The 17,964-nt window shown below is 46.9% G+C and overlaps 2 protein-coding genes across 3 annotated transcripts in view; both read right to left on the bottom strand.

The window, feature by feature from the left end:
* Positions 1–17,964, bottom strand: part of LOC139424462 (rab GTPase-activating protein 1-like) — a 153,976-nt gene that overhangs the window by 96,312 nt on the left and 39,700 nt on the right. For both annotated transcript variants that reach the window (XM_071176371.1, XM_071176456.1), the window contains 2 exons: positions 12,792–12,885; positions 12,316–12,466 (listed from right to left, as the gene is read on the bottom strand). In XM_071176371.1, the coding sequence (XP_071032472.1) occupies positions 12,316–12,466; positions 12,792–12,885 (245 nt within the window). The remainder of the gene's footprint in view (positions 1–12,315; positions 12,467–12,791; positions 12,886–17,964) is intronic.
* On the bottom strand, positions 2,005–3,156 carry LOC139415200 (G-protein coupled receptor 52-like). Its single transcript, XM_071163105.1, has one exon. The coding sequence runs from the start codon at positions 3,121–3,123 to the stop codon at positions 2,005–2,007; it is 1,119 nt and encodes a 372-aa protein (XP_071019206.1). The 5' UTR covers positions 3,124–3,156.

The raw sequence follows: 17,964 nt of genomic DNA, 5'->3' as shown, positions 1-17,964 counted from the left end.
CTATTTCCTTTTCACTTCTTAACTCTGCATTGTTGGGAAAGGGCTCGTAAGTATTTCACAGTAAAGTCTATACCTTGTATGTGACAAATAAAAGTTAATTTGATTTGAAAAGGTGTTGAAACAAGATGGTACCATTGTATGGTACTACTGCAAATACAAGCTTGATGGATTTTGGGTCAAGTCAAAAGGAAGGTCACGTTACAAAATGCAATGTCACGCAGCCAGTGTAAAAAATAAATACAAATAAGTGGAGTGTATCCTTGTAACCATATAGAAGAACAGAATGTACATCTTTGTGATCTATTTTCCAATATATATATATATATATATATATCTTTAGGCACATATACAGAACCATCTGTAAAGCAAAAAGAGGAATGAATACACAGGTTAAGCAGCATAATGTTGAACATAAACAGTCACGATATAGAGAGTTTAAGTTGGCTGTGCTGCTTGTTTTTCCACACAGGTCTACCTACACATGGCCTACAACCATAAGAATCTCATCTCACAATAGTCTTGGGTATTACTGAAAATGTGCCCCTGTATGGATATTTCAACATTATCTGTTAAAATAAAAATGCAGAATTCTGAGAATGTACGAGAAAAGCTTGGAATGACTACACCTGTGCTGTATCAAACAGTAAAATACACAAGACCAGTCGTCATGATGCATTTACTGCACCTAAAAAGGAACAGGCTCTGCACTTAGCATTGAAAAGGTAAGGGACAGAGTCATACATATGAAGCCGATGCTGAATTGGAGACGATCTCTGATGAGCAGCATCAAAGATAAAGAGGGTAGTGTTCACTAGTGGACATGACCAATCACTCATCTAAACAGCTACTGGATCTGAGGCATTGACAAAGTTTTTCTTTTTTACTAAAAAGTTCCACGCCAAAATATATAAATATCTAATAAAACTAAACCAGCTTTGTGTTTTTTTTGTAGTTTGCTTAACTCGTGAAATTGACTCCCACGTCTCTCTGTTTAGGGCTGCCCGAAAGTCTTTTAACACACGTTGAACAATGATGTGTTTGCTAACAAACCTTCTGCAAACTCTGCAAAACTTTTTCATGACAGGTCAAGGCAACGAACGATCTGTTGTTATGTACATCAGTGTGGTGGGCGCCACCATTGCCAAGGAGCATGTATATACAGTAAGTGAATAGTCAGCCATTTGCACGCACATGTGAACTCCTAAAGGGAGTGTATGCAAATGAGGATTACGTGTTGATGTCTGTACTAATTCAGCCTTCGTGTGCCTACTAAGAACACAGGCCTATAGTAGCAGTCCAATATTGGCATTCAAATTCAATACATTTTAGTCCACAAAACTGTGAAATCAGAGACAGTAAAATCATGAGGTCACCATCAATGTTTGAGGAAAGTGTTTTGTCCTAACTTTGTCCTTTACTTAACCTGACTGACGAGAAACAAACAAATGTAAACGTCAAAGCCTGAGGTAACCATGGTAACCATGGTGGAATGATGTTGTACATAAGGCTGTACATACAGTACATGTACAGCATATGGATTACTGATATTGGAGTTAATTTGATTCGTTCTGACATTTGTTTTTTTGGTTTTGTTTGTACTTGTTTGATATTTTACTGCACCGTTAGGAGCTAGTAACATGCATTTAACTGCACCTGCTATACCACCTGCTAAACTGTGTAAGCGACCAATAAACTTTGCTTTGATTTACCAGCTATACCCCACTTCGCAGGTCTAAAGTCAAAATGTAGTGCCAATCTCTCATCCACTTAGTTCAGAAACTAAACCTTTACAAAAATCTAGCTTCTCTCAGCAATCACATTTTTGCCCATAAATCATGACTTGGCATGAATACAGCAAAGTCATTGGTATTCTTCAAACAAACCATCAGAGCCTAAAGTATTTTTCTTTGGGACAGCCCTGTCAATTGAAAAGTCAGCAGCTTTGTAAAGATGTAACCTTGTGTAACCAAATGTGTGGCTTCTTTAACAATAGCCTGCAACTCCTCAGATGGAGCAGGACTTTGGCCTCTTCCTGGGTTTGGGTTCTCCAAAGTCCCTGTCGTCGGCTGCACAGTGGCTGAAGGAGCAGAGTGTCTGCGAGAGGCGGCGCATGCCCAGGCGGAACACACTGTTGGACAGGCTGTAGATGACGCAGTTGCAGAAGCTGTTGCTGATGGCCAGCCAGGTGGTTACAAAGGAGAGGGCAGGGCTGTCCAACACGTGTGAGCTCTCCAAAAGGAAATAGATGATGTAGGGCAGCCAGAGTATGTAGAAGACGCTGGTGATGCGGAAGAGCACCATGGCGTAGCGCCGGTCAGGCCCGTGACCCGTGTGGTGCCCCCCGCCGCTACCACTGCCACCACCCTCCCCGGCCTCCATCTCCTGGCTGGGGAAGCGTGCCCGCCTCTCACTGATCTCCCGGTTGTGCTGCTGGCAGATGCGGAAGATGTGAAAGTAGGTGAAGCAGACAACCAGAGCAGCGGGCGCGTATAGCAGGCACACCACAAAGCCTGTGAAGAGCGCCGAGGTGGGCCAGGAGTGGGCGCACCACTCAAAGATGTCTCCGTGGTAGCCCGGCTTGCCCCAGCCAAAGAAGGAGGGCAGGAACATCAGGCAGGAGTAGACCCATATGAGAGCGATGCAGCCACGGAGCCGGCACGGCGTCACCAGCTGGTTGTAGGACAGGGGTTTGGTGATGGCCAGGTAACGGTCCACGCTGATGCAGGCCAAGCAGGCCATGGAGACACTCTTGAGTACCGAGATGACGTAGCTGAAGACCTGGCAGGTGATGGGCTCCTGGACGCCGGCTGGGTAGTGCAGCAGGGACAGGGTGGGCACCAGGCAGCTGAGGCCCACCAGCAGATCAGCATAGGCCATGGTCTGGATGAAATAGCTGGTAGTGTAGTGGTGCAGCAGCGGGGCGCAGTGGAACACGAAGATCACCGTCAGGTTTCCAGCGATGATGAGCACTGTCAGTAGCACGATGACGGCAGTCTCCAAGACGCAGGCCTCCAGGCCCTCGTTCTGGCCCCAGCCAAGGGGGCAAGAGTGGTTGGGATCCGGGCCCACAAGGCTGCTGTTGGCAGTGGGTACCAGGTCTGTTGTCAGCGCTGACTGATTCATTGTTGTGGGCGCGGTCCTGGTGGGTCAGGTTTGTGCTGTGCCACCTGCGATGCAGATGGTCTGTAACTGGAGACCAGTCCGCCCCTGCTGTCTGTCTGTAGCCTCCCACAGCAAACAGAGCTTTATCCTCGCTCTCTTTCACTTTTGCTCTCACATAGTTGGGTCTCAATCAAATGAACACTGACTGACGAAAATCAATACAGCCCACAGGAAAACAAGAGTACCAGCTTGGCTCTCCTTTTCTGATCAGTCATGCTTAGAGCCAGTGTGGTTATTGTTGTTATATATATTGCCTCCACAAACAGAAAAAGGTTGGCCAATGTTACACCAAGCATCTATCCCGGCGGCAGGGATCCCCACTGCGGTCCCTGACAGTCCCTGGCCACATCTCCTGCCTCTGGGCGGCTAGGGGATGAGGGCAGGGGCTGTCCTCACAAGGGCAAAAAGCGCAGGAGGTGCAGGGTAATTGACATGCGGGAAAGAAGCATGCAGGCAGACACGGTGCAGATCCTACCGCTGATTAAATAAGACAAGGAGCATGTGACTCCTATCTTGAGACTATCGATAAGAGAAAAAAAGTGTTAAAACATTTACTGTTAGAACAAGAATGTCATTTAGGCTTTCAAATAGCTTGTTCAGCGTCAGAAAAATAGCAGATGAGAAAATCCAGAAGTCATAGGAGTATTTACATCCACATTAGCCATTGTGTTTGGTTTTTACCTCCAATAAAGTCCCTTCTAAAGTCTGGAGTGCAGCAGTTAGTTTTCAGTCCTGTTGTATGCATCCTCTTATTTTGGAGTAGCGAGTCTTGACCCCATGTATGCTCAGCTATTGTCCGAATCAAAACACAGACACGCTAGAAAAACACTGGGCTCTCGGCGGGTGTTAATGTCACAGCTCTCGTTCCACAGAGCACTGGGGGAATTATGTTTACAATGCTCTCCAGTCAGAGAGAGGCTAAACGAGGCGCAGCAAAATCCGTATTCTGTTGTGTGCACGCGCGCACGCTGGAGCCACAAATCAAGCTTTGATCTCTGAAATCCCAATCCACACACTTTTATGAAACTTTCGTCCTCAAGGTTGTGAGAGGCAAAAGCTGGTTGTAAAGAAGATTGAGGCAAATAATTTTGGAGTTGCCAACAGTCTTACACACAATCCCAATCAATGGGTACTAGAGCGGGTAGAGGCCATCTGAGTGTCTCAGCTCCTCTGACTGTCACCTTAGAAATCCTCTTCAGGACGCACTCTGCGATGGGTGTGGGATCTGCATTCCACTTCTTTATCCCTTCAACTTGTTTTTGGTTCTGTTTTGCCAGTGACATTCCCCAAATAGCTACGGGTGAAAGCGCTTTACATCAGCCTCCCCTCGTTTCCACTATTGATAATATTACTTATACATGTCCATTCAAATTAGCTTTTTGTTTAGGGGAGGCGTGGCTTTCTGGCCTTTCGACTCTTTCTTCCACCCAATACGTCTGCACCTCGTAGCAAATACCCAGGCACAAAAAAAAGAGAAACCACTCCACCAGTACAGAGACAGTCCCAGTTTCAGTGCTGTCCTCTGTCTCTCTCTCCTCTCATTTCCCCAGTCGAACTGAGCTTACGACAAATAAATACCTGGACAAAAATACAATTTCCTGGAGTGAAGTACAGAAGACAAAGCTAAAGCTACTGAAAATAAATAGGAACCTTTTGAAGAGCGGCGAGGAGAGGAGCTGTCCATCACCGCTGGTGCAGTGGGAAGGAGATACTGTGACTGGCTTACAGTTCCCGTTCCCTTCGCTCACGCTCTCCCTCTCCCTGTCTTCCGCACACTGCCTCTACCCTGCACACACACACACGCTCTCTGGCACTCACTCCCTCCCTGGCTTTCTCGTTCTCTCGGAATCATGCTCTGCCCCTCCCTCTCATACACCCGCTCACTCTCTACCCCCTCCTTCTCATACAGTGTCTCTCTCTCTACCCACTCCCATTTAGGCTCCACCTGAGGTCCTCTCTCAACCCAGCCACAATCCTCAGTCTCTCTCTCTCTCACCATCTCTTTTTTCAGAGAGCTAAATTTGGACATGTTCCCTATTACGAAATGACTAAGCTAATCTCTGTCCATTTTCTATTAACTAGCCCCCTCCTCCCCATCTTGCTTCCCCTCTCCCCTTCTCTAGCCCCCTGTCCATTGCTCCGACCAATGACCATGCCCAGCCATGCCTGCCCCTTAGTTACAGTTGCCAGGTATTTCAGTTAGTTGGGATCATCCTTCACCGGCAGACAACAAAGTGTAACAAGCTGCGGCAAATTGGGGAGGCAGGAGGGCGGTTTCAGAGGTAAACCGTCTGTATACCATTACAGAGTTCAGGCTCAACTAACCTCTACAATACTAAAACACTAGGACAAACAACAAAGCTATGCTGTTAAAGCAACTTCCACAAGCTCTAGCTCTAGAACTGAACTCTTAAGTTCCCAACTAGAGAAGGGGCTATAAAAACAATGGTAGTGACCTCCTCCTCCCCCTTTTGATCCCAGCCACTATGGCTCTGTGTTGGGACAAGCAGACAGCCGATGTCCGGGCTCTTTGTCACCGCTGGCGTACAGCAGCTCACACTAACACTGGTTAACACTCAAGAGAGAGATGGAGGTACTAGGGCCTCAGAGTGGGGAGATCAGTGTCGAGCTGCTCAATAAGAGTACAATAATCGAAGCAGAACAACAACAAAAAACTGCTACGGCTCACAAGACAAAAAGCCAAGGTCAACCTAGTGCTGACGCTTCACAACATGCGTTATGAGAAAAGGAGATTTGAATGAATAATTACCATACGCTAGAGCCAGAGAACAAAATCAGGTTGCATAGAATTTAAGGTTAAATGTCAAGAGAGTTATACAGTTAAACCCAGAGTACTAAGGTCACTCCAACAAATAAATAGTGTTGTAAAAATATACAAAAGGAAGTACAATAACTTAGGTAACTGAAAAAAATTACATTGTATCCACTACAAAAACAAATACTGTAAACATTGTAGCTATATAGATTCATCATCATCATCTCCTCCTCTAGGGAGAAGTGTGGTATACAACCTATTTCTCCATCAAGCTCCTAGCCTATTATGTGAGGGAAAGCTCACTGGATTCCCAGTATTGCCCTTGGTTGGGCCTCAGCCTGTCCCGAGGACGGGCAGACCTTTTGTGATGAGGCCTTGAAACATCCCAGTTGAACAACATTTCTCAGACGAGAAACATCTGTTTTTCAGGTTAGTGATTCTTCATGAGGTGAAGACAAAGCATGGCGTGCACTGTTAATGGAGGCGACTGGACAGGGCTGCGTGAACGAACGGAGGCGACTGGACGGGGCTGCGTGAACGAACGGAGGCGACTGGACGGGGCTGCGTGAACGAACGGAGGCGACTGGACGGGGCTGCGTGAACGAACGGAGGCGACTGGACGGGGCTGCGTGAACGAACGGAGGCGACTGGACGGGGCTGCGTGAACGAACGGAGGCGACTGGACGGGGCTGCGTGAACGAACGGAGGCGACTGGACGGGGCTGCGTGAACGAACGGAGGCGACTGGACGGGGCTGCGTGAACGAACGGAGGCGACTGGACGGGGCTGAGTGAACGAACGGAGGCGACTGGACGGGGCTGCGTGAACGAACGGAAGCGACTGGACGGGGCTGCGTGAACGAACGGAGGCGACTGGACGGGGCTGCGTGAACGAACGGAGGCGACTGGACGGGGCTGCGTGAACGAACGGAGGCGACTGGACGGGGCTGCGTGAACGAACGGAGGCGACTGGACGGGGCTGCGTGAACGAACGGAGGCGACTGGACGGGGCTGCGTGAACGAACGGAGGCGACTGGTCGGAGGCAACTGTGAACGGAGGCAACTGGTCGGGGCTGCGCGAACGGAGGCGACTGGTCGGGGCTGCGTGAACGGAGGCGACTGGTCGGGGCTGCGCGAACGGAGGCGACTGGTCGGGGCTGTGTGAACGGAGGCAACTGGTCGGGGCTGCGTGAACGGAGGCAACTGGTCGGGGCTGCGCGAACGAACGGAGGCGACTGGTCGGGGCTGTGTGAACGGAGGCAACTGGTCGGGGCTGCGCGAACGGAGGCGACTGGTCGGGGCTGCGCGAACGGAGGCGACTGGTCGGGGCTGCGTGAAAGGAGGCGACTGGTCGGGGCTGCGCGAACGGAGGCGACTGGTCGGGGCTGCGCGAACGGAGGCAACTGGTCGGGGCTGCGTGAACGGAGGCGACTGGTTGGGGCTGCGCGAACGAACGGAGGCGACTGGTCGGGGCGGTGTAAACGGAGGCAACTGGTCGGGGCTGCGCGAACGGAGGCGACTGGTCGGGGCTGCGTGAATGGAGGCGACTGGTTGGGGCTGCGCGAACGAACGGAGGCGACTGGTCGGGGCTGTGTGAACGGAGGCAACTGGTCGGGGCTGCGCGAACGGAGGCGACTGGTCGGGGCTGCGTGAACGGAGGCGACTGGTCGGGGCTGCGCGAACGGAGGCGACTGGTCGGGGCTGCGCGAACGGAGGCGACTGGTCGGGGCTGCGTGAACGGAGGCGACTGGTTGGGGCTGCGCGAACGAACGAAGGCGACTGGTCGGGGCTGTGTGAACGGAGGCAACTGGTCAGGGCTGCGCGAACGGAGGCAACTGGTCGGGGCTGCGCGAACGGAGGCGACTGGTCGGGGCTGCGTGAACGGAGGCGACTGGTCGGGGCTGCGCGAACGGAGGCGACTGGTCGGGGCTGCGCGAACGGAGGCGACTGGTCGGGGCTGTGTGAACGGAGGCAACTGGTCGGGGCTGGGTGAACGGAGGCAACTGGTCGGGGCTGTGTGAACGGAGGCGACTGGGTTTGGAGGGTGGGCTGTGCACCAGCAGTGCAGCTGAACTGTAGACACTGAGGGGGATATTGTGAGTGACAGACACCCACTGAGCTCAAGGGCACTTCTCCTGCAGAAAGGGATGGCAGCTTGGAAGCTGAATAGAGGTAGGCTTGGACTGGAACAATGACAGAGAAGACAAGGCCGAAACCCAGAGGAATTCCAGAAATCAATGATGGAATTTAAAAAGGAATGAAAAGAGATAAACATAACCATATCACCTGCACAGGCTGAAGGAGTCTAATGCAAGAGACATGCAGCAATTCAGGATTGCCTCTAAATGGATAGTACCAAAATCCCATCTTAATGAAATTATCTTAACACTTATCTAGCAAGTAGTCTACTGACCAGGAAAGTAGCTAACTCAAGACCTGATTATTTACATAGCCTTTCAGGAGAAGCATTTTTCAGGGCAACCAATGGGAGTTTAGCTCTGTTTGCCACAACTTGGTTTGGAGGCTATGTCCATCAAAGCCAAGCCGGGTATCCAGGAGCATCACATTAGAAGGGTTTAAATCAGACATATAGACAACAGAATATGGGCACGGAAGAGCATCACAAGTAGAACGAACTCAAATCCAAGCATGTTTCCATGGCAGCTCATCCCAGTGTACAGCATTGTCTGTGGGTTAAAACGTGTGGGTGTCTGATTACTTCTAGCCCCACTCTCCACACTGCTGGTGCTACCTTTGATTGCAGACTCTAACTAAATGCCACTGCAAAGCTAGCTGGAGTGTGGGCCAAATATGACGGTACATAAAAATGTAGCTGAAGCACCTTGAGAAAAAGCAAAAAGATCCCTCAAAGATTTAATGGCATGCGTCATAAAGACCGAAATTGATTTCATTGCGGGCCTGAGTGGAAGATACTGCATTAGCGGAATTCAAGTGAGAATTGAATGTAGCACAGCCTCTGAAGAGAACAATTTTACCCATGAAACTGAGACCGTCTGTCTGGGCCAATGCTGGCTTGAGCCGTTTTTCACGTTTCATCCATGAACACTCTTAAAAAATAAATAACACAGTTTAGTGCATCACTGCAACTCTGAAAATACGATCTAAATTGTTTTATTTTTCTCATAGTATATTTGAGATATAAATTAGGCCTAGTAATCAAATAATTTAAATATTGATAATGATGTCAATTGAAGTTGTCAATTGTGAAATCCCTGAGAATCACAGAAAGGGGAAAAAAAATTGATCTTCATTCAGGGAAAACTATATTTATTTCCACAGACGGTGACTTCCAATCTCAGAGACAGACCAACACCACAGCGTTTGAGACCTCCAATCTGAACCACCACCCAACTTTTCTCAATGGTATTGATTGATCCAGACAGAGGAACTAACGTGAAATGGCTCTTCTGAGGAGTCAACTCCAAATAGCTTTCAATCAGTTTTAAGCCATGGTTCAACATCAGCACACCTTTGGTAGATCACACAGGGAGAGTAAAAGGTTGTGAAAATGTTAGTTTCACGCTTACTCTCAGCAAAGCGCTACACAGACTGTGTGTGTGTGTGTGTGTGTGTGTGTGTGTGTGTGTGTGTGTGTGTGTGTGTGGTTCAATCCAGGAGTTACCAAGGAAACGCAAAACAAAACAAAAAAAATATTCCTGTGCTGAGAAGACACTTGTTTGAAATTACATTCATCCAAGGTCGGAATACTTCAGTCAAAAAGTGCATTTTTGCAGCGCAGACATGATTTGTTTGTCTCTGTACCCAAGACACCTGAGTACCAGCTTCGATTAAGTCTCAATGATAACTTGGCCGATAAACATGCCTTAAACTGTTATACTGTCCTATCAGAAACATTCACTGAGATCCCCCCTATAAAAATACTCCACGTATCACATACACCAAACGAGAGAACAGCCCTCTCTCTCCTCTCTGCATTACTACCCAGCCTTCTGTCGAAGTGCCATGTGCAATTATTCAAATACGTGTCACCGTCAGAAAGTCCAGTGAAATGTGCCCTGGTTTACGACATCAATACCCCCCATAACCAGCCACAACTCACTCACTTAGGCTTCAATCTGCATTAGAATCACCATCATCGAGTGGAGACAGGCCAATTCATAATGTGGGTATCATCGAGCGCTCGACACCACGTCCCCCTTCCCTCCCCCCAACACTACCCCCTGGGCTTTTATCTGGCTATTAATAGCACCAGCCAACCCCTATATCAACATCATTACATCCAATAAGGAAGGGAGTCTACTCAAAGAATTACAATGAACGAGTGAGCGCTCACCAGGTGATTCTCTGTGTCACATAACCTGCCTTACGTAAACTAGTGTAATAATATATTTAGCAGCTCACATTTTCATCCTCTGTGGGAGGCAAGGCGGCTGGGGCAGATGGAGAGAGAGACAGAGAGAGACAGAAAGAGAACTGTGGCTCTGGGTTAAAGGCGTGTTGCAAGGGTAAATTTACACCCCCAGGCGAAAGACAACAGCCCAGTATAAATACAGTAGATGTGAAAAGAGGAGCCTGTTCTCTTTCATTCAGTCATTTCGCCTGAATCGCCTTCTTGGATTTTATATTTGATCTATTTTCTGTGCCACATGCGCAAGCAGTAACCTTTTGTTTATGGCTCCATTTTATCTCCCTCTTCCAATCTCTCCATTTCAGGCAATTGATTACTGTGTTGTATTTCAAGCACTTTCTCCTCCTGGGGGGAATGCGTATTGTATTACACATAAAAGTGAGGACCTGTCGCCTAGTCAACCTCTTCACATGTCCTCATGAAAAAAACATCAATACATTAGTCACTTGGAATTAGCTAGGAGGTATTACATTCATGGCTGCTCCACCAAAATGGATTATTCGACATGATCTACCAGCGAGGCCAGTCGAGATGGAATTTGTTTGGACTGTGGGTGAGCCTAGGTTGGGGGCCAGCTATGGGCTGTCGGCCAGACTATAGAGGATGCTACACATTAGCTGTGGGGTTTTAGTGCCAGGGAACATGGGTCTGATAGGACTAGCCTCTGTCTGACACATGTTCTCCACAAGAGTGATGGACCAGTGACCTGTGCAGTAAAGAATGTCACAGTGACTGGGCTACTGCAACACCTACTGCACACTGAGGTCAGGATGCCAGAAATACACTTAACAGTAGTTACATTACTTATGTTCTATTATAAAGCTACATTTTCTGCTTGTGCACAGAGAGAATGAAAATTAAATATTAAGCTAAAGTTAAAATTTAAGAAATTCTAGTGTGGAGTTATTTTATTTTGAACATTTTCTTAAGTGTAGATGTGATGCTCTATATGGCGTTGTTAGACACCCTTCCCCATCCCATTGTCACACAAAATCTAAAACATATTTTGAGAGATTTCACCACAATGACTGTGTTAAATTATGACAGAGTTAACAATAGTGCTTTTTACTGTGGAAAAATTCCTGCAATCATCCATTGTTGGCATGAGAACCAACATACCTCCAAGAGAAACATGAGAGAATAGGCTTCAACACCAACCTTGTTCTCTGTGGGATCAGACTGCACCACTGTCAAGTTCAACTGAAATGATCTTGATGTTTTTTAATGCCGTTTCGATGTCAATCATGTTATTGTAAGGCCAATGACATTTCCAAATTGTGTGGACAATTAAGTTTTCCAATTCTAAAACAGCAGGCTCTTTATGGAGCTAATTTAATGACAGTCATTGAGTCTCTCCAGAGGAACAACTGCAAGGAGACGATCCCTCTCAGCACTGCCTGGACTGCGCAAAAATGCAAATGCTTTCCGTTTAAGTTATATTAGGTTTTATTTTCATTATTTCATACTTTCATACTACGTGCATTTAGACACTGTCACATGACACCAAGTTGATGAGCGTGAAAACAGTTGTTGTTTTTTTACACCAAAGTCTTCAGGGATCGTCGCAATCTCTGCACTCGAAATTACAATTTGCATGATGGTTATACAGCACATATATTTGACTGGCTCTCGTATTCAGAAAAGGTACATTTCAGCAAAACTTCAATTTTTCATCACCCACACAACATTCAGCCATTTTGAGGATATTTCACAAACTCACCGAGCTTGAGTGAGTGGAGTTGAAATGTGAAACTTGTACATACAAATGCAGGTGGGAATCAATGATTGCGTGCGTTTGAGTGAGGTGCGACTGAGGTGCGCTTGAGTGAGGTGCGACTGAGGTGCGTTTGAGTGAGGTGCGAGTGTGTGTGCGCGGTGTGCGTATGTCCTCTTTACTTTGGTGGTCTGTGTGTGTGTCACAAGTGTGTGTGTGTGTCAGTGAGTGTGTGTGTGTGTGTGTGTGTGTGTGTGTATTTCCCTCCTCCTTACCTTGGTGATGAGGATGCGATATTTCTCCAGCAGGGCCTGGTCACTCTGGCAGCCTGAGAGGAGCTGCCAGACCTCAGCTCTGAGGGCCTCGGGGACCCCAGGCTTCACCAGCGCAGTCAGGCCCTTAGGCCGCACAGACAAGTTCCCATGCCTGACACACAGGAGAGAGATAAGAAACTACTCGACATACAACAGCCAAACTCATCAGGCTAAGGCCATCTACAGTGCAGGCATGGATATTCATTATTAATGTTACTCTCCTGAAGCTGATGTTTATTAGGGTTAGAATGGAGGATGTTTATTACAATAATGTCATTATAGTGACCATATAAAAGTAATGCTAACAATTTCATTATTCTCCTCGTGTAGTGGAGGAACAATGAGGTACTTCAGACAAATACATTGAATCTGTTTCCTTATTCAATGACTGAAGCTGTTATTTACTGAATGGTGGTTATCATGACCGCCACACTTACCATCTGTTGAGGATTGCACCCCAGGACTCTAAGATCTTCTCAGGGCAATCCTTGGACACATCACCGGTCCCACTGGAGATCTCACTGTCGCTATCTGCAGGAGACAAGACAAGGCCCAATGGGAGGTGAGATAAGACTAAGATTTTAGCCTATTATGGGATCCCAGTGTGAATTGCATATGGATCACTGGGAACAAGCATGTAATTGCATTATGAGCAGCATGACCATTATTCAAAATATATATTCTTTAGGAGTTTTCACACTTTCTTCAGACATTAAGGATAACAGAATAGGAGACAGGCAAGTTGTGATTCCCACTTACAGCTGAGAGAAGTACACCTGTTCCCATTTTAACACACACACACACGAGCTTCAAGTTTCTCGGTGACCAAATCAATAAGGACTTAAAATTGGTCCACTCACATATGTAGCATCTCTTCTCATTGTTTGGCATGCGCCCTCAAATCCTCAAAAAAGTTATACAGTTGCACCACTGAGAGCATCTTGACTGGCTGTATCACAGCTTGGTATGACAACAGCACAGCCCTCAATTGCATGGCGCGGACAGCCCAGTAGAACACCAGAGGTGAGCTCCCTCCAAACCAGGACCTCCACAGTGCATACGGAAAGCATTCAGACCCCTTGACTTTTCCACATTTTGTTAGGTTACAGCCTTATTATAAAATGTATTAAAATAGTCCCCCACCCCACCAATCTACACACAATACCCAATAATGACAAAGCAAAAACGGGTTAGAAATTTCTGCTAATAAAAAACTGAAATATCACATTTCCATAAGTATTCAGACCCTTTACTCAGTACTTTGTTGAAACACCTTTGGCAGTGATTACAGAATCGAGTCTTCTTGGGTATGATGCTACAAGCTTGGCACACCTGTATTTGGAGAGTTTCTCCCATTCTTCTCTGCAGATCCTCTCAAGCTCTGTCAGGTTGGATGTGGAGTGTCGCTGCACAGCTATTTTCAGATCTCTTCAGAGATGTTAGATCGGTCCCTGCCGCTGAAAAACATCCCCAAAACATTATGCTGCCACCACAATCACGCTTCACTGTAGGGATGGTGCCAGGTTTCCTCCAGACGAGCCGCTTGGCATTCAGGCCAAGGAGTTTCATCTTGGTTTCATCAGACCAGAAAATCTGGTTTCTCATTGCCAGAGTCTTTAGGGGCCTTTTGGGAAAATCCAAGTGGGCTGTCATGTGCCTTTTACTGAGGAGTGGCTTCCGTCTGGCCACGCTACCATAAAGGTTTGATTGCGCTGCAGAGATGGTTGTCTTTCTGGAAGGTTCTCCCATCTCCACAGAGGAACTCTGGAGCTCTGTCAGAGTGACCATCAGGTTCTTGGTCACCTTCTTGACCAAGGCCCTTCTCCCCCGATTGCTCAGTGTACCCAGGCGGCCAGCTCTAGGAAGAGTCTTGGTGGTTCCAAATTTTATCCATTTAAGAATGATGGAGGCCACTGTGTTCTTGGGGACCTTCAAAGCTGCAGAAATGTTTTGGTACCCTTCCCCAGATCTGTGCCTCGACACAATCCTGTCTCGGGGCAATTCCTTCGACCTCATGGCTTGGTTTTTGCTCTGACATGGTCAACTGTGGGACCTTATATAGAGAGGTGTGTGCTTTTCCAAATCCTGTCCAATCAATTGAATTTACCACAGGTGGATTCCAATCAAGTTGTAGAAACATCAAAGATGATCAATAGAAACAGGATGCACCTGAGCTCAATTTCGAGTCTCATAGCAAAAGGTGTGAACACCTGTAAATAAGGTATGTTTTATTATTTGTAAGACCTTTGGAGAAGAAAGAAAAATAATTGTTTTAGCTTTGAAATTATGGGGTATTGTGTGTAGATTGCTGAGGATTTTTTTTATAAGCAGAGAGTTTGAGCTGTGGTACCACCCATTCAATAGGGTAATGAGAGTGCATGCACTTGAATGTTTGCTGTGTGAATGCATTGAAATGTGTGCATACACACACACAAAAGATTTTTCATTTTATACACCAAAAATATAAATTACAGTGGGCTGACAACACAAGAGAAAATGTTGACATTCCAGGTCCACATTGCTGCGCATTACAATTTACCAAAACAAGAAAAGGCATGTGCACTTGCGACTTGGGAGAAAAGTGCAGGCAGGCAGAAGCATCCTCACACAGTGGGAAAGCATTCAGTCCCATCTACAGCTGACCTCCAGCTAGAAAGCCCTGAAAGGCTTTCTTTTCACGCCGCCTCCACTGACAGCTGGAATGCAGTGGAGCCTTTAGAAATGCCTGTGAATGTACTGTGAATGGCTTCTCCTCCCTGGCAAGGCTTTTTGAAAACAGTGCCGGCCTTGGAGACTGCCTACCTCCAAGGAGGTGACAACAAAACACAGGTGTGGGTGGACTTTTCACTCCGAAAGGACTACTATTATTTCTAAAGTTCGAATGGTAGCACTCGGTACAGCAGAATCTTTACATTTAGTAATTTAGCAGATGCCCTTCTCCAGAGTGACTCCAGATAGATTTTTCCCCTGGTCGGCTTGGGGCTTCGAACCAGCGATCCTTCAGTTACTGGCCCAAAGCGCTTATCCGCTAGGCTGCCTACACCAGAACCATTCGGATTCCGTTTAGATCCGCAAGCTGTAATCGACTAACGATACACTGTAAATGTACTTACTGTACTTAAGTCTCCCTGGTCAACAAGGCTTGCTAACAAAAAAAAAGTTGTTCAAAGAGCATTCCACCCTCTTGCTATCAAGAACCCATCCAGTAAGAATCAGCATGTGTGGTCACGGAAAAGTGCAGTGTAGGAAGAGCTGTGCTTGTGGGAATCGAGAAAAGCCACCGCTGTTTACAGGGTTGGATCTTTGCAATGCGCGTTTGGGACACCTTTGGAGTCCAAATGGTGATGTTTTTCCATTGTTTTGCCCTCATTCCAAAAAGGCCCAGTCACCCATATTTATTGTTAAAAAAAGATATGTGTTCTATCTTAAAACGTGTATTGCCCACAAGCGTAAGCCTTCTTGGGGTAAAAGGTGTTTGACGTGTACATAGTGTTCTTACAGCTAATTTGTCAAAGTACTGACAGGGCAAGAAATATATATTTTTAAGCGATAGTTACATCAAATCAGGATATTATCTTAGAAAATATGGTCATATCGCTTTGACAATATCGCAATGCTATTTTTGCAGTAGATGACTGTACGTGTACCAAAACTCCAGTATTTCTCCTTCAAAGCTTGTTCTCTAGCTTTTTAAATGAGCTCATTTTTCTTCAGCACTTTGATTTCCATGACTGATCTAAAATAGTTCTCTCATAGATCCCTCTTGTCCCTCTGCAGAAGACATACAGTGCATTCGGAAAGTATTCATATCCCTTGACTTTTTCCACATCTTGTTACGTTACAGCCTTATTCTAAAATGTATTAAATCGTTCCTTCCCCCCTCAATCCACACACACACCCCATAATAACAAAGCCAAAACAGATTTGAAATGTTTGCATATTTATTACAATTTTTTTTTAAATGTATTTACATAAGTACTCAGACCCTTTGCTATGAAACTCGAAATTGAGCTCAGGTGGATCCTGTTTCCATTGATCATCCTTGAGATGTTTCTACAACTTGGAGTCCACCTGTGGTAAACACAATTGAGCATGATTTGGAAAGGCACACACCTTCCTATATAAAGGTCCCACAGTTAACAGTGCATGTCAGAGCAAAAACCAAGTCATGAGGTCGAAGGAATTGTCTGTAGAGCTCCATGATAGGATTGTGTCGAGGCACAGATCTGGGGAAGTGTACCAAAACATTTCTGCAGCATTGAAGGTCCCCAAAAACACAGTGGCCATTGATCTTGAAATGGAAGAAGTTTGGAACTACCAAGACTCTTCCTAGAGCTGGCCGCCTGGGTAAACTGAGCAATCGGGGGAGAAGGGCCTTGGTCAGGGAGGTGACCAAGAACCCTATGGTCACTCTGACAGAGCTCCAGAGTTCTTATGTGGAGATGGTTATATTTCTGAAAGGTTCTCCCATCTCTGCAGCACTCCACTAAATCAGGCCTTTATGGTAGTGGCCAGATGGAAGCCACTCCCCAGTAAAAGGCACATGACAGCCCACTTGGAGTTTGCTAAAAGGCATCTTTAGGACTCTAAGACCATTAGAAACAAGATGATCTGGTCTGATGAAACCAAGATGGAACATTACGGACAATTGTGTGTAGACGGATGAGGATTTTTAATCCATTTTAAAATAAGGCTGTAACCTAACAAAGTGAAAAATACAAGGGGTCTGAAAACTTTCCGAATGCACTGTACGGTGAGCAATGTTTGGAACTTTGAAACGCAATAAAATCACAGTAGAGAATCGCAACATGTATAGAATTGTGAGAATCACAATATATCTCGCATCGGCACCTAAGTATTGTGATATCGTATTGTGAGGTCCCAGGCTTATAAGAAAGGAGCCTATAAGAGGTTATCTGTTTCCTTTGATTAGTATTTAAATCCCTCGAAAGACATCTGAGAATGCATTCGGTGTTCTCCATTTTCACCATGTAAAACCCTTGGGTTTCTTATCCTCCCATCTATTTGCACCCTATTGCAACCATCCATATGAACCAATATTCCCAACTAAAAACCTTACTCGTTTAAAATAGAACATTTCAATAGGATGGTGAAAATGGGAAAACACAGAATGAACATGAGTAAAATCCTTTTCAGTAAGTAAACCAGGGGCAGGCAGGGTGTTAAGCAGGCAGGGTGGGTGGAAGGCAGACAGGCTGGTGTTAAGCAGGCAGGGTGGGTGGAAGGCAGACAGGCTGGTGTTAAGCAGGCAGGGTGGGTGGGAGGCAGACAGGCTGGGTTTAAGGCAGACAGGCAGGGTGGGTGGGAGGCAGACAGGCAGTGTGGGTGGGAGGCAGACAGGGCAGGGTTGGTGGGAGGCAGACAGGGCAGGGTTGGTGGGAGGCAGACAGGGCAGGGTTGGTGGGAGGCAGACAGGGCAGGGTTGGTGGGAGGCAGACAGGGCAGGGTTGGTGGGAGGCAGACAGGGCAGGGTTGGTGGGAGGCAGACAGGGCAGGGTTGGTGGGAGGCAGACAGGGCAGGGTTGGTGGGAGGCAGACAGGGCAGGGTTGGTGGGAGGCAGACAGGGCAGGGTTGGTGGGAGGCAGACA

Source organism: Oncorhynchus clarkii, chromosome 1 (assembly GCF_045791955.1).
Source record: "Oncorhynchus clarkii lewisi isolate Uvic-CL-2024 chromosome 1, UVic_Ocla_1.0, whole genome shotgun sequence".
Lineage (NCBI taxonomy): Eukaryota > Metazoa > Chordata > Actinopteri > Salmoniformes > Salmonidae > Oncorhynchus > Oncorhynchus clarkii.
Note: the sequence above shows the minus strand (reverse complement) of the source record. Positions and strands in the feature narration are given on the sequence as shown.